At 51.2% G+C, this 17518-nt stretch overlaps 1 protein-coding gene across 1 annotated transcript in view; it reads right to left on the bottom strand.

Moving 5' to 3' along the window:
* The window catches only part of LOC140716541 (class I histocompatibility antigen, F10 alpha chain-like), a 48312-nt gene that overhangs the window by 4346 nt on the left and 26448 nt on the right, over positions 1–17518 (bottom strand). The window contains exon 3 of the mRNA XM_073029358.1: positions 1416–1688. Within this exon, the coding sequence (XP_072885459.1) occupies positions 1416–1688 (273 nt within the window). The remainder of the gene's footprint in view (positions 1–1415; positions 1689–17518) is intronic.

Genomic DNA, 17518 nt, shown 5'->3' with positions numbered 1-17518 from the left:
GGGTGTCAGAGAGAGACAGGAGACGGCGGGGGGGAGAGACAGGAGACGGCGGGGGGGAGAGAGGAGACGGCGGGGGGAGAGAGGAGACGGCGGGGGGAGAGAGGAGACGGCGGGGGGAGAGAGGAGACGGCGGGGGGGAGAGAGGAGACGGCGGGGGGGAGAGAGGAGACGGCGGGGGGGAGAGAGGAGACGGCGGGGGGGAGAGAGGAGACGGCGGGGGGAGAGAGAGGAGACGGCGGGGGGGAGAGGAGACGGCGGGGGGAGAGGAGACGGCGGGGGGAGAGGAGACGGCGGGGGGAGAGGAGACGGCGGGGGGAGAGGAGACGGCGGGGGGAGAGGAGACGGCGGGGGGAGAGGAGACGGCGGGGGGGAGAAAGTAGACGGTGGGGGGAGAAAGTAGACGGCGAGGGGGAGAGGGGAGACGGCGGGGGGAGAGGGGAGACGGCGGGGGTGTCAGAGACGGGACGGCGGGGTGTAAGAGACAGGAGACGGCGGGGGGGAGAGAGGAGACGGCGGGGGGGAGAGACAGGAGACGGCGGGGGGAGAGACAGGAGACGGCGGGGGGGGAGAGAGGAGATGGCAGGGTGTCAGAGAGAGACAGGAGACGGCGGGGGGGGAGAGACAGGAGACGGCGGGGGGGAGAGACAGGAGACGGCGGGGGGGAGAGACAGGAGACGGCGGGGGGGAGAAAGTAGACGGCGGGGGGGAGAAAGTAGACGGCGGGGGGGAGAAAGTAGACGGCGGGGGGGAGAAAGTAGACGGCGGGGGGAGAAAGTAGACGGCGGGGGGAGAAAGTAGACGGCGGGGGGGGAGAGGGGAGATGGCGGGGTGGAGAGACAGGAGACGGCGGGGGGGAGAGACAGGAGACGGCGGGGGGGAGAGACAGGAGACGGCGGGGGGAGAGACAGGAGACGGCGGGGGGGAGAGAGTAGACGGCGGGGGGGAGAGAGGAGACGGCGGGGGGGAGAGAGGAGACGGCGGGGGGGAGAGAGGAGACGGCGGGGGGGAGAGAGGAGACGGCGGGGGGGAGAGAGGAGACGGCGGGGGGGAGAGAGGAGACGGCGGGGGGGAGAGAGGAGACGGCGGGGGGAGAGGAGACGGCGGAGGGGAGAGAGGAGACGGCGGAGGGGAGAGAGGAGACGGCGGGGGGAGAGAGGAGACGGCGGGGGGAGAGAGGAGACGGCGGGGGGGAGAAAGTAGACGGCGGGGGGGAGAGACAGGAGACGGCGGGGGGGAGAGACAGGAGACGGCGGGGGGGAGAGACAGGAGATGGCGGGGGGGGAGAGACAGGAGATGGCGGGGGGGGGAGAGACAGGAGACGGCGGGGGGGAGAGAGGGGACGGGTGGAAGGGGGCACGGGGCAATTGTGGGGGGTCACTCCCAGACATACATTCTGCCCCCCCCCCGCCACTCACTGGGTTGCAGGTGACTCTCCCCGGCCTTGACGTATCTCTTCACCGCATCGATGCAGATCTGCTCCAGGTATCCCTTCAAACCCTGGTTCATGGCCGTGTCCCGGTCCCACTTGGCCTTAGTGATCTGACCCCAGGGCACAGGGGTCACCCACACCATCCGGTCCTTGTCGAAGCTGATCAGGTCTGACCCGTCCCAGCCGTACTGATCAAACCCAGTGATGGTCCCGTCGTCATGGAGTTCACAGCCGTACATCTCCTGGAATGTGTGGATCCCTGGAACAACCCGGGGTGGGGGGGGGGGGGGGGGCACATCCCCATCTGTTAAACGTGGCTCAAATCACAGCCCCGCAATCCCCACGGTTACCCCGTCACCCCCAACAATCTCCAGTTACCCCGTATCCCCCAAATCCCCAGTAACCCCACAATCCTCAGTTACCCCATCCTCCACAATCTCATTTCCCCGTTCCCCCCAGTTACACCATCCCAACAATCCCCACAGATAACCCCCTCCCCTCCAATACCCACAGATACCCTGTCTCCCCACAATCCTGAATTACTCCTCCACAAACCTCACAGTTCCCCTGTACCCCACAATCCCCAGTCACCCCTACCCTGCACAATCCCCAGTGCCTCTGCAGTTTCACCCATCCCCAAACCCGTTATCCTGTACCCCCACAAACCTGTTACCCCATCCCCAGTTACCCTGTACCCCCCATAATCCCCAGTTACCCCATCACCCCACCACCCCACAATCCCCAGTTACCCCATCACCCCACAATCTACCCCACCCCCCCACAATCACCACAGATACCCTCAATGTGGATGAAAAGGGCCACTAGGAGACAGCAAAGCAAAGACGCCTGTGTGCAAACAGAGAACGTTAGGTGCTAACTCTTGTGAGATAAGGTACGAGTCAAATCTACTGCAAAGAGAGAAACACGAACTAATGTGCTGAGCTCTGCAAGATAGCTTAACTTGTAACTGCTTTTTATACTGAACTGTAACATATTTAGTGAGTGGTAATGTACCCATACAACGATTGGATATATTATAGTAAGTCTGCTGTTGCTATGTTGAACTGTACAAAAGGACACTATTGTAAAAGGAGAGCAGAGTCGGGTACTGGTGGAGACCAGCTCTCTCTCTCTCTCCTTGGTCCCAAGTAAAATAAAGAACCCAAAACGAGACTTCGGAGTCGAGTATTCTTTTCACCCAAGGTCAAATTTCCACGGCCATCTGGCGCAAGTCGGCAGGATCCCAGCGTTAATGAGATACGAACGGGGGGACAGCTGGGAAAACCCCTGTAGAAAAGGAAAGCGATCGATGGTCGCTATCCTAATGTGCACAAGACAGCTGCGACTCTTGTGTCTGGGGGATAGTCCCGGCTGCTCCAACAGTAAAACGGAGAGCCGGGACCAAACATTCACAACCTGGCAATCGAGTAGATTTGTAAGAAGTGAGAGAATTGGCAGGAGTGATTACAGCTCGAGGGACCGAACTCTGGGAGTAAGGCATTCCGAGGCCGTCCAGTGCAGAGACAACTCCGGGAGTACTTATCTCCGTCTGGAGACTCAGTTCCTGGGGGACTGAGAAAAGATGGGGGGCGAAATTGGAAGAAATCATAAAGAACCCAGTGACTCGACTCCCACTGCTCGGGAAGGGATCACGTGAACCGGTGAGAGCTCAAAAGGAAACTGGGGTTTGGGAGACGTGAAAATTAGACCGCTCTGCTGACAGGAAGAAGAGAAAAAGGCAAGAAGGATGGGGAACGGCAGCGGTCGATCAGGTAATGCTGTTCCTGCTGATAAAGGAACCTTGAAAGTAAGTAAAAAGATGGAGAAGAACATTGAGAAGGTAAGAGAGCATCGAAAATTAATTGGGAAGAGACTGTGGAAATGGGAGATGAGATCCGAATTGGGATATGGATTATATGATCAGCTGTTTTAATAAACAAGAGGAGGTAGCCAGGAGACTCTGGCCCCCTAGGAAAGATAAATGACCGCGTAAGAATAATCCCCCGGCCTCCCAACCGCCACTGGGACAGTATCTCCCATCGGCCCCGAGTGCTCCCCTGGAGACGGACACAGAGGAATTGATGTATTCTACGGGCAGGGTGCAGATCTCACCTACGATGAGCAGGCGGTCCCCTACGTTGGGAGATCTCGAGAACCGGGCCCCTTCTGTTCTTAGGCCCCAAAGGGCTGGGGGTATCAGTAGAACTAAACAACCAACAGCGAGACCGATGGAAAACAGAGGGGCTCTCTCACAGGGGACCTGTCGACCCCACATCACAGTGGCCATAAGCCCCCCCACCAGAGCAAAGCACGTTGGATCTACGGTGCACCGTCTGTCACAAATTTCACACCCAGCCCATACAATCTCTGTTCTAATCCCAGGCACGGCTATGCACACCATCGAGATCTTTGACAGGCAGACAGGAAGGATTATTCTAAAACCTATGATGTTAAAGGCATTATTCCAGTGACAGTGCCCACCCCAGACAGACCCCCTGCTCTACTCGAAAGCTCTCGCCGGACAGCTCAAGCAGAGGAGGGCATCGTGCCTGTAACACCTGATACAGGAGGTGCTGCATCACCCCCATCCTTCCCATTCCTAAACCAGGAAGGCAGAACGAATAGCGATTCGTGCAGGATCCAAGAGCAGTAAATAAGATCGTTATCCCCATTGTCCCACTGCTCCCCGATACCAACATCATCCTCACTTCTATTCGCACCTCCACCAGTACCTTCACCGTCACAGACTTATGTTCTGGATTTTTTCTATACCTCTACATGCTGACAGCCAGTATCTTATTCACTTTCATCTACAAGAACCCGCAGTGTACTTGGTCCCGATTGCCGCAGGGATACACGGAAAGATGCCCTTCGTCAGGCGCCAGCCCTGGGCCTACCTGACTCTGAGAAGCCTTTCCTGCTGTACATTAACGAGAAGCAAGGACTCGCTACCGGAGTAAAATGCCAAAAATACCAGGGTGACAAGCGACCAGCAGCCTATTACTCCGCCTCCCTACCTGCCGTAGTGAGGGGAGTGCCCTCCTCCCTCCGAGTGATGGCAGCCCCAGCGGTGATCATTGAAAAATCCATCCCCAGAGTGCTCGATCCCCCCTGTGCTGTGTTGGTACCCCGTGCCGTGACCCTGCTCCTCAATTCCACCGCCACACAGCATTTTGCCGATGAGATTGTAGAGGCTGACGCCCTGCCAAACGGAACGTCCACACAGGGAGCAGAACCTCTCGGCCTCAGGCCAGACTGTGAACATTTAAACTGATTCCTGTTATAGCTTAGAGTAGCCCATGATCCTGGACAGCTCTGGAAGAACAGAGGATTCAATACCTCCTCTGGAAAACCTATTAAACATTCTCAACTGGTTATTAACTTGTTAGAGGCCATCCAGTTGCCGCTGCCTGAGCCATAATTAAATGTGAGGCACAGAACTCGGCAGGAGACGAGTTCTCCAAAGGGAATCATTTCACTGACACAACAGTGAACACGTGGCGCCCCAGCAGCAGCCGATATTACAGCCCCCCCCACACCCCCCGGGTGGAAACAGGGGAGGGAGAGCTCCTCACTGCCATCAGTATCGACAGATTGCCACAAGCCCAAGATCTTGCCACACCACAAGTGCGCGTGGACAGAAGCTGCCACCCTGGTGGGCGTGTTGTTTGCCCCCGAAGCTTGTTTTCACCCTGGCTTGCTCGCCCCATGGCCAGACTCACATGGGCAAGGGAGGGACGCAGCGTGCGATTAGTCAGCAATGGTAAGCCCCTGGGATAACTGTCACAGTCGAAAGGGTAGCACCGACATGCTTGAAATGTCAGCAGAGCAGTAAAGGGAAGATTCCGGCAAAGTATGATCATTTGTCCCAGACAGAAATGCCGTTTGGAAACTCACAGATAGACTTTGTGCGTATCTCAGTGGAGAAAGGACACAAGTATATATTGGGGTAAGAGAGATGTTCTCTCAGTGGGTGGAGGCATTCCCGGCCAGGAAGGATGATGCCAGTACAGTAGTGGATGCCCTAATGAAGGAAATCCTACCAAGATTTGGGATTCCATTCTGCATTAATAGTGATAGGGGAACTCATTTTACTAACAGATTAGTGCAAGGGCTGAAAGTTGCCCTGGGATTTCACTGGAAGTTAAACTTCCCCTATCAATCCCAATCCTCAGGAATGATGGAAAGGGTAAACGGAGAAATAAGAAATGCGCCAGGCTAGGTGTGTCAGCAGAATGATCTTAAACGGTCAGAGGCTTTGCCTCTGGTAATGGACGCTTTGCAAAACCGGAAGAATAGGATTACGGGGTTCACCCCACACAAAATATTCATGGGTGAAACAATGACAACGGGGCTGAAGCTCCCGATGAAACCGGAGAGAGTGGCTTTGATCTGGAATGATGGAATAACCCTAAAATATGCTCAAGCACTGTGTCACGAGGTGGAAAAGCTAAACAGCCAAGTGAGGGATGCCCAGACTCCCGACCGAAGGAAATGTACACCTCTTCAAACCAGGAGATTGGGTATACGTTCGAACTATGACAAAAGAATCTTTCTCTCCCAGGTGGAGAGGACCCTATCAGTCCAGTTGGTCACTCGGACCGCAGTGAAGGGAGAAGGAAAACCCGACTGGATTCACGCCACTCGGTGCAAACGGCACTACGAGAAAGGAGAGGAACAACAGACCTGAGTGAACTGGAGTGAACAGCACCTGTTCAGCTGCCGAGTCGAGTGAAAGGAGCCACACCACCATGTGGTCCCACTCACTGTTAATAACTGGACTATTAACCATTGTAATCAGAGGAATCGGAGTTGGATCCAAGAATACCTTCCTCCAGTTGGCGTATGATTATGTGAATAGCACCACCCATACAAACTGTTGGGTCTGTATGGTGATACCAGCACACACCGGAGGAGGAGGGAAGATGCCCTTCCTGGCTATACTTTCACCAAGATAAAAAGAGGAGGGGGACTTATAGGAATTGGATGGGAGGAGCAGGCCCCATGTTGTGGAGATACAGTTTTACCCCCAGCGGTACCACCTACAACGGCCCAGAGGATGGACACCTTGCTGGCTAGACAGAGATGGCACAGGGGAATGGGGAATGGGATGCAGGGAGCCAACGGGTCTGCTAAATGGATCCTATTTCCCATGTTACCCTGACATTTCAGACTCTTGGATGGTAGTATTTAGACAGAGAGGAGACACCTGTTGGTGTAAGGAGAATGGGCTGTGGAAGGCAGGATGGAGTAAGTTCACGGAGAAAAAAGAAGAGTAATTGGACCGGCCACAATAGTACTACCTTCCCCACCCCCACCTCTGCCAAACAACACCTTTTAGATCTGTGGAGAGCGAGTTTACCCCTGGCTAAAGAATGACTGGTACCCTGGGTTTGCAGTACCCCCGGTTATAAAGTACTCCTCTTTAACAGACCACCCACATCGGGAAAAGGGCGAAAGCAGAAACAAGAAGAGGGCAATCTCCAAAACGGAGCGATTTGAGAAAGTTGAGAAACTATATCCACGACTATACCCAACCTGGGGGAGAGTGGTGGCCACTTGGAAATTGGTGGGGGACGCTGGTACATTATGGGACAATATTTGTAACTGTGGTAATTTGTTTACTGGCCACGAGATTCCTCTGTGCCCTACTACCCTCCCGAGGGTAGATCCCAATGACACTGGCCCCCATGTATGTACGAAGACCAACAGGAAGGCCTGGAACCTCTCGGGAAGGGGAGGAGGAAGAGGACAGTAGTGATAGCTATGAGGAGGAGGAATTTCTGAAATTGCACCCCTTTCCGGAGGGTTATGACGCCCCCTACTAGAGACAGACTCAATGAGAGAATATGAATGTGAACAGGGTAAACGATATGAGTGTTGAGCTAGAAGGTCAACAACGAGGGATTTGTGGAGGCAAAGCAAAAACCCTCGTGTGCAAATAGGGAACAGTACATGCTAACTCCTGTGAGATAATTTCTACTGTAAATTCCGATGTATAAGCCGAGAATTTGGCCCTAAATTTCAGTCCTAAAATTAGGGGGTCGGCTTATACAGAGGGTGCCAACTTTGGAAAGACGAATACACGGAAGGAAATCGTGTCTCAATCTTCCGCAGTCACCATATCATCATAAGGATTGTCAATTTCTGCTTCCACTTCGTCATTTGCAGCTTCACTGTCGACACATGAATTCTTTGAACGGTTTGTTTAAACTCACATCTAGTGGCTGGAGCAGGGATATCACACCACCGGGGATGACGGCAATGTCCGTATTTTCAGCTCTCAGTGCTGCTTTTGTCTCACCTGACAAGTGCGCTTTGAACATGTCCCAGACAGGTAGCGACTTTTCCGTCCGATTGACAGTGCGGTTGCCAGCAAAATCAAAGAACGTTGGTGCCTCGTCCATGTTACCAATCAGTGAGAGCGGGTAAGAATGTGCCTTTCGATGCTTGATTACAAACGATTGGAAGGCCATAATCTTATTTTCAAGGTTGTTCGGCAACTTCTGAGCAATCTTTGTTTTTTGTCTCAACACAAGATCACGTCTATTCGTAAATCGGGTGCACCACCTTCGTGTAGCTTTGAAATTTTCGCTGACCTCACGGTGTTTTTCGTCCTATTTCAACGCTTGAACTCGAATCATTTCTCTGGTAACAGTGTATCCAGACAATCGCTGGTGATTCACCCACTCTAAAACTTTTTCTTCCAGTTCTGGCCGCTGGCATGATTTCCTGCAGTTTGCACATTTTGTCTTTGGCATTTCCCTCAGCGTGTCCTCTGCCTTTCCCCACTCTCTCACTTGTTTCTCTTTTACACTAAACTTCTTAGCAGCTGCAGGATTATTCATTCCTTTAGCAAAATCAACAACCTTCAGCTTGAAGCCAGCATCATATCACATTCGTTTTAATCTTTTGTACGTGGTGGTCGCAAACTCAATACTGAGTACACGTACTGATCCCGCCACCCCGTGTTACGTTTTAACGAGATTACGATGGGCGCTAAATGGTTTCACGGGGGTTACATTTCTAAGGATTTTTTACCATTGGAGACCAAATCCAAAACTTCCCTCCCTGATTTATTTATTAAGAATTCACTTATAATGCTCTACAATGTGTGGGCCTATTTTCTTAGCAGGTACTGGTTCACAAAATTTCCAGGTTCCGGATCTGGCAAAGCTGAGTACCGGCATGAGAGATCTTGTGATTTTTTTCTGGTTAAATCAAAAACCCCTACAAAAGGGGTCGGCTTATACAAAGGTAACATGAAAAAGTCACTTTTTTAACCTTGAAAATGGGGGGGGGGGGTTTGGCTTATACACCGGAATTTACGGTGCCTTCCCCACAATCACCAGTTACCCAGTCCCCCCACAATCCCCAGTTACCTCTGCCTTCACAACAATCCCCAGTTACTCCATCACCCAACAATAACCCACACCCCCCCACACAGTCACCACCCCCTCCACAATCCCTACAGTTACCCTCCATGTGGAGGAAAAGGGTTAATAAGCTACGTGACAAGGGTCGAGGAGACAGCAAAGCAAAGACCCTCCTGTGCAAATACAGAACATTACGTGCAAGCTCTTGCGGGATAAGGTACGAGTCAAATCTGCTGCAACCAGAGAAACAAGAGCTAATGTGCTGAGCTCTGCAAGATAGTTTAACTTGTAACTTCACTTTTCCCTGTTTTCTTTAGTGAATGGTAACATATTGACAGAGTGATAACATTTCTATACAATGATTGGACGTGTTATAATAAGTCTGCTGTTGCTATGCTGAACAGTATGAAAGGACGCTATTGTAACAGGTGAGTACAGTCGGGTCTGGTGGAGACCAGCTCTCTCTCTCCTTGGTCCCAAGTAAAATAAAGGTCCCGAAACGAGACACTAGAGTCGAGCATTCCTTTCACCCTACGAAGGTCAAATTTCCACGGCCATCTGGCGCAAGTCGGCAGGATCCCAGCGTTAATGAGATACGAACGGGGGGACAGCTGGGAAAACCCCAGTAGAAAAGGAAAGCGATCGATGGTCGCTATCCTAACGTGCACAAGATAGCTGCGACTCTTGTGCCCGGGGGATAGTCCCGGCTGCTCCAACGGTAAAAGGGAGAGCCGGGACCAAACATTCACAATCTGGCAATTGAGAAGATTTGTAAGAAGTGAGAGAATTGGCAGGAGTGATTACAGCTCAAGGGACCGAACTCTGGGAGTAAGGCATTCCGAGGCCGTCCAGTGCAGAGACAACTCCAGGAGTACTTACCTCCGTCTGGAGACTCAGTTCCTGGGGGACTGAGAAAAGATAGGGGGCGAAATTGGAAGAAATCATAAAGAACGTAGCGACTCGACTCCCACTGCTTGGGAAGGGATCACGTGAACCGGTGAGAACTCAAATGGAAACTGGGGTTTGGGGGATGTGAAGATTAAACTGCTCTGCTGACAGGAAGAGGAGAAAAAGGCAAAAAGGATGGGGAACGGCAGCGATCGATCAGGTAATGCTGGTCCTGCTGATAAAGGAACCTTGAGAGTAAGTAAAAAGATGGAGAAGAACATCGAGAAGGTAAGAGAGCACCGAATATTAATTGGGGACCCCCTGGTACCACCCGGATCGCCAGCCGATACAGTAATACGTGAAACGGGATGATCGATATGGGGCAACGTTTAGTAGTGAACTGTATGGGTGGTCGCAAGGAGATTGGCCCTACGTCGGAAAATTTAACTTGCATTAGATAAGGGACTGGAAAGAGACTGTGGAAATGGGAGATGGGATCCGAATTGGGATATGGATAATTTCATCAGCTGTTTTAATAAATGGGAGGAGGTGGCCAAGAGACTCTGGTCCCCTAAGCCCCCTGGGAAAGATAAATGACTGCATAAGAATAATCCCCCGGCCTCCCAACCGCCGCTGGGACAGTAGCTCTGGTCAGCCCCGAGTGCTCCCCGGAGGGGTCACAGAGGAATTGACACAGATGACCACCGCCTATGGGCGAGGCCAGAGGCAGAGGTAGCCAGGCCTCCTGCCACAGCATCAGCCCCCTCCCTATAAGGACAGGGCCGTGACGGCTCCAGGAGGCGCGAGGGCTGCCGGAGATGAGACCGAAGTGATCAGCACCACAGGAGCTGTGGGAGGCCGCGTGACTCGACAGCGAACACAGGGACGAAGACAGAAAGAAGGGAAGGAGGGGGCAAACCACACAATTCATGATAGGTGACATCCCTGTATTAAAACCCCAGACAACAACCGAAGTACGTGTCACAGTCACTGAGGCGCCTGACCCCTAAAGGATCCAAACACTTCCCACAATTGGTTGGCCAGATGCTATACACTCACCCCTCCCGGGGGGATGTGCAGATGTACTCGCCCCTCCCAGGGGAATGTACAGATGCCATTAAAACGTGTCCATGGGTCCTCCGGGCCATTGCTAAAGGAGGCTTTAGTGATACCCCGGGGGAAGGAGTCGTCTGGAGACAGGACGAGACGGTGCCGGGTAATCAGACAATGACACACTGGTTGGAGGATGGATGAAAACTGCTATAATGGGGGGAGCACAGAAACGTGAGGAAAGGGGAGGTGACACAGTGCTTGCAGAGGAAGAGTGAACCTTTCTTTTTCAATCTTTTTATTAATATCAACATTTTAAAATAACAAATTTATACATAATTATTGGGATTACAAAATTAAAAGTTAACGTAGATAGATATATAGACAATAGGTACAAAAGGATTAAGTCTCCCAAAATCATACAGGATATAAATATAGTGTGTACAACACAAAAAACTAGGTGTAACAACATGGAAAAAAACAGAAAAAGAAAAAGAATTATATACCCCAAACAACACAAAAAGAAACTACTCTAACAAGCTAACCACTGACTAAAAAAAATTAAAATAAAAAGAATCATAAGTGTCATCAACTCCGATCCTCTCTACATGTATATAATCAGAAGCAGAAAGAAATGGGTTTGGAAAAGGGTCAAATTACATCATATGAAAATGTTGAATAAATGGCCTCCAAGTCTTTTCAAATTTAATAGAAGGATCATATATGATGCTTCTAATTTTTTTCCAAATTTAAATATAACATAGTTTGAGAAAACCAATGAAATGTGGTAGGGGGATTAATCTCTTTCCAATTCAACAAAATAGATCTTTTAGCCGTTAATGTAAGAAATGCAATCATCCAACAAGCAGAAGGAGATAAATGAATAGACTCCATCATTGGTAAACCAAAAATTGCGGTGATAGGATAAGGTTGTAAATAAATACTCAATACCGTAGAAATAATATCGAAGATACCTTTCCATTATTTTTTCAAAGACAGACATGACCAAAACATGAGTTAGAGAGGCTGTCTCAGAATAATATGTCACATACAGGATTTATATGGGAATAAAAATGAGCTAATTTATCCTTGGACATATGAGCCCTGTGCACAACTTTAAACTGTATCAATGAATGTTTGGAACATATAGAGGATGAATTAACTCATTGAAGATCGCTGGTGATTCACCCACTCTAGAACTTTTTTCTTCCAGTTCTGGCCGCTGGCATGATTTCCTGCAGTTTGCACATTTCGTCTTTGGCATTTCCCTCAGCGTGTCCTCTGCCTTTCCCCACTCTCTCACTTGTTTCTCGTTTACACTAAACTTCTTAGCAGCTGCAGGATTATTCATTCCTTTAGCAAAATCAACAACCTTCAGCTTGAAGCCAGCATCATATCCCATTCGTTTTAATCTTTTGTACATGGTGGTCGCAAACTCAAGATTGAGTTCACGTACTGATCCCGCCACCCCGTGTTACGTTTTAACGAGATTACGATGGGCGCTAAATGGTTTCACGGGGGTTACATTTCTAAGGATTTTTTACCATTGGAGACCAAATCCAAAACTTCCCTCCCTGATTTATTTATTAAGAATTCACTTATAATGCTCTACAATGTGTGGGCCTATTTTCTTAGCAGGTACTGGTTCACAAAATTTCCAGGTTCCGGATCTGGCAAAGCTGAGTACCGGCATGAGAGATCTTGTGATTTTTTTCTGGTTAAATCAAAAACCACTTCAAAAGGGGTCGGCTTATACAAAGGTAACATGAAAAAGTCACTTTTTTAACCTTGAAAATGGGGGGGGGGGGGGGTTGGCTTATAGACTGGAATTCCCCACAATCACCAGTTACCCAGTCCCCCCACAATCCCCAGTTACCTCTGCCTTCACCACAATCCCCAGTTACTCCATCACCCCACATTAACCCACACCCCCCCCTCCACAATCCCTACAGTTACCCTCCATGTGGAGGAAAAGGGTTAATAAGCTACGTGACAAGGGTCGAGGAGACAGCAAAGCAAAGACCCTCCTGTGCAAATACAGAACATTACGTGCAAGCTCTTGCGGGATAAGGTACGAGTCAAATCTGCTGCAACCAGAGAAACAAGAGCTAATGTGCTGAGCTCTGCAAGATAGTTTAACTAGTAACTTCACTTCTCCCTGTTTTCTTTAGTGAATGGTAACATATTGACAGAGTGATAATATTTCTATACAATGATTGGACGTGTTATAATAAGTCTGCTGTTGCTATGCTGAACAGTATGAAAGGACACTATTGTAACAGGTGAGTACAGTCGGGTGCTGGAGGAGACCAGCTCTCTCTCTCTCTCCTTGGTCCCAAGTAAAATAAAGGTCCTGAAACGAGACACTGGAGTCGAGCATTCCTTTCACCCTACGAAGGTCAAATTTCCACGGCCATCTGGCGCAAGTCGGCAGGATCCCAGCGTTAATGAGATACAAACGGGGGGACAGCTGGGAAAACCCCAGTAGAAAAGGAAAGCGATCGATGGTCGCTATCCTAACGTGCACAAGACAGCTGCGACTCTTGTGCCCGGGGGATAGTCCCGGCTGCTCCAACGGTAAAAGGGAGAGCCGGGACCAAACATTCACAATCTGGCAATTGAGAAGATTTGTAAGAAGTGAGAGAATTGGCAGGAGTGATTACAGCTCGAGGGACCGAACTCTGGGAGTAAGGCATTACGAGGCCGTCCAGTGCAGAGACAACTCCAGGAGTACTTATCTCCGTCTGGAGACTCAGTTCCTGGGGGACTGAGAAAAGATAGGGGGGGAAATTGGAAGAAATCATAAAAAACGCAGCGACTCGACTTCCACTGCTCGGGAAGGGATCACGTGAACCGGTGAGAACTCAAAGGGAAACTGGGGTTTGGGGGACGTGAAGATTAAACCGCCCTGCTGACAGGAAGAAGAGAGAAAGGCAAGAAGGATGGGGAATGGCAGCGGTCGATCAAGTGATGCTGGTCCTGCTGATAAAGGAACCTTGAGAGTAAGTAAAAAGATGGAGAAGAACATTGAGAAGGTAAGAGAGCATCGAAAATTAATTGGGGACCTCTGGTACCGCCCGGATCGCCGGCCGATACAGTAATACGTGAAACGGGATGATCGATACGGGGTAACATTTAGTAGTGACCTGTACGGGTGGTCGCAAGGAGATTGGCCCTATGTCGGAACATTTAACTTGTGTTAGATAAGGGACTGGAAAGAGACTGTGGAAATGGGAGATGGGATCCGAATTGGGATAAAATGGGAGGAGGTAGCCAGGAGACTTCGGTCCCCTAGGAAAGATAAATGACTGCATAAGAATAATCCCCCGGCCTCCCAACCGCCACTGGGACAGAATCTCAGGTCGGCCCCAAGTGCTCCCCGGAGGGGACACACAGGAATTGATACAGATGACCACCGTCTGTGGGCGAGGCCAGGGGCAAATGCAGCCAGGCCTCCTGCCACAGCATCAGCCCCTCTCTATGAGGACGGGGCCACAACAGCTCCAGGAGGTATGAGGGCTGCCGGAGACCGAAGTGAACAGCACCACAGGTTCTGTGGGAGGCCGCGTGACTCGACAGCAAACACGGGGACGAAGAGAGAAAGAAGAAAAGGAGGGGCCAAACCCCAGAACTCAGGCCCCAAAATCATGATGGGTGACGTCCCTGTAATAAACCCTGGACCCCAACCGAAGTAGGTGCCATGGTCACAGAGGCACCTGACCTCTTAAAGACGCCTTCCACAATTGGTTGGTCCAGATGCTATTTACTCGCCCCTCCCTGGGGGATGTGCAGATACTATATACTCACCCCTCCCCGGGATGAGGAGAATGTGCAGATGCTATATACTCACCCCTGGAGACTGGGGACAGGATGACACGGTGCCCGGTAATGAGACGTTAAACAGTCGACCCAAAACTGTCTGTACCCCCCCCCCCCCCGTGCCGTCCCCCTCCCCGGGCTTCAGAGGATCGACAGTCGCCCACTTTCCCTTTCACTCATCCCTTGCCTCAGCAATAGGGGTGGCCGGAGAACCGGTGGTGCAGGCAGCAGCTATCAGACTATCCAGAAGTATGAGAGTAGAGCCCATGAGGGTTGTAAAAATAGGAGATAGTGAGGTGGCTTGTCTGATTGATATGGAGCTACTCTGTCTTCTGTGTCCCCTCCACGGACGTGCAAACTAACGGACAGTAGACTATCACCATCAAGATAGCCAGTTTACTGATGACGGAACCCCTTTCGACCCCTCCCTCACTAACACCCGTCCCGTCCCCTCCCCTTGTTCGGCAGACAGACTCTCTGTAAGTTAGGTGCGACCTTGTACTGTCGATCTGATGCCATTTATGTGGATCTCCCACGGATGTTAAAGCTCAGTGGAAGAGTGGATGGTTGTCATGATACTGCAGTATTGTACTGCTGCCAACTGGATTACAACCCTTACTCCCCGCTCGTACAAACACCGTGTACAGCACTGAGGGATTCCCCTGACTTGCAAGGACAGTATTTGCAACACCTCCTCGAAACCAGCCGGGAAAGCAAGGTGCTTCACTGCATCGCTTTCTACAGGCAGGGCTCAGATCCCTCCTACGATGAGCAGGCAGCCCCCTGTGTTGGAGGCACGGGGACCTTGAGTACTGGGCCCTTTCTGTTCCTCAGCCCCGAAGGGCTGGGAGTAGCAGTAGAACTAAACAACAGTGAGACAGATGGAAAACAGAGGGGCTCTCTCACAGGGGTCCTGTGGACCCCACATCACAGTGGCTGTAAGCTCCCCCCACCGCTAAACCAAAGCACATTGGACCTATGGTGCACCGTCTGTCACAAATTTCACACCCAGCCCATACAATCTCTGTTCTAATCCCAGGTGCAGCTACGCTCACCATCGAGATCTTTGACAGTCAGACAGGAAGGATTACTGTTAAATGCATTATTCCAGCGACAGTGTCCGCCCCAGACAGGGCCGCTGCCCTACCCGAAAGCTCTCGCCGGCGTTAACACGGGACTGTGGGCCCGACACGAGAACCACGTCGGTCTGGTGCGCACGGCTCCAGAACAACAGGTGACCCTCAAGAAGGGATCCCTCCTGCCCTGTGTGAAACAATATCACCTGACAGTTCAGGCAGAGGAAGGCATCGTGCCTGTAACACCTGCTACAGATGTTACATCCTTCCGATTCCAAAACCAGGGAGGGAGAGCGAATGGCGATTCATGCAGGACCCAATTAGATCATTATCCCCATTGCCCCACTGGTCCCCGATACCAACATCATCCTCACTTCTATACGTACCTCCACCAGTACCTTCACCGTCAGAGACTTATGTTGGGGGGTTTTTCTACACCTCTACATGCTGACAGCCGGTAACTTTTCACTTTCACCTACATGAACCAGCAGTGTACTTGGTCCCGATTGCCCCAGGGATACACGGAAAGATGCCCTTCGTCAGGCGCCAGCCCTGGGCCTACCTGACTCTGAGAAGCCGTTCCTGCTGTACATTAACGAGAAGCAAGGATTCACTACCGGAGTAAAATGCCAAAAATACCAGGGTGACAAGCGACCAGCGGCCTATTACTCCACCTCGCTACCTGATGAGGTGAGGTGAGTGCCCTCCTCCCTCCGAGATATGGCAGCCCCAGCGGTGATGATTGAAAAATCCATCCCCAGAGTGCTCGATCCCCCCTGTGCTGTGTTGGTACCCCGTGCCCTGACCCTGCTCCTCAATTCCACCGCCACACAGCATTTTGCCGATGAGGTTGTAGAGGCTGACGCCCTGCCAAACGGAACGTCCACACAGGGAGCAGAATCTCTCGGCCTCAGGCCAGACTGTGAACATTTACACTGATTCCTGTTATAGCTTAGAGTAGCCCATGATTTTGGACAGCTCTGGAATAACAGAGGATTCAATACCTCCTCCGGAAAACCTATTAAAAATTCTCAACTGGTTATTAACTTGTTAGAGGCCATCCAGTTGCCGCGGCCTGAGCCAAAATTAAATGTGAGGCACAGACCTCGGCAGGAGACGAGTTCTCCAAAGGGAATCATTTCACTGACACAACAGTGAACACGTGGCGCCCCAGCAGCAGCCGATATTACAGCCCCCCCCACACCCCCCGGGTGGAAACAGGGGAGGGAGAGCTCCTCACTGCCATCAGTATCGACAGATTGCAACAAGCCCAAGATCTTGCCACACCACAAGTGCGCGTGGACAGAAGCTGCCACCCTGGTGGGCGTGTTGTTTGCCCCCGAAGCTTGTTTTCACCCTGGCTTGCTCGCCCCATGGCCAGACTCACATGGGCAAGGGAGGGATGCAGCGTGCGATTAGTCAGCAATGGTAAGCCCCTGGGATAACTGTCACAGTCGAAAGGGTAGCACGGACATGCTTGAAATGTCAGCAGAACAATAAAGAGAAGACTCCAGCAAAGTATGATCATTTGCCCCAGTCAGAAATGCCGTTTGGAAACTCACAGATAGACTTTGTGCATATCTCAGTGCAGAAAGGGCACAAGTATATATTGGGGTAAGAGAGATGTTCTCTCAGTGGGTGGAGGCATTCCCGGCCAGGAAGGATGATGCCAGCACAGTAGTGAATGCCCTAATGAAGGAAATCCTACCAAGATTTGGGATTCCATTGTGCATTAATAGTGATAGGGGAACTCATTTTACTAACAGATTAGTGCAAGGGCTGAAAGTCACCCTGGGATTTCAGTGGAAGTTACACATTCCCTATCAATCCCAATCCTCAGGAATGATGGAAAGGGTAAACGGAGAAATAAGAAATGCACC

This window comes from Hemitrygon akajei, chromosome 2 (assembly GCF_048418815.1).
Source record: "Hemitrygon akajei chromosome 2, sHemAka1.3, whole genome shotgun sequence".
Classification (NCBI taxonomy): Eukaryota; Metazoa; Chordata; class Chondrichthyes; order Myliobatiformes; family Dasyatidae; genus Hemitrygon; species Hemitrygon akajei.
The sequence above is the reverse complement of the archived record's forward strand: the minus strand, read 5'-3'. Positions and strand labels throughout refer to the sequence as shown.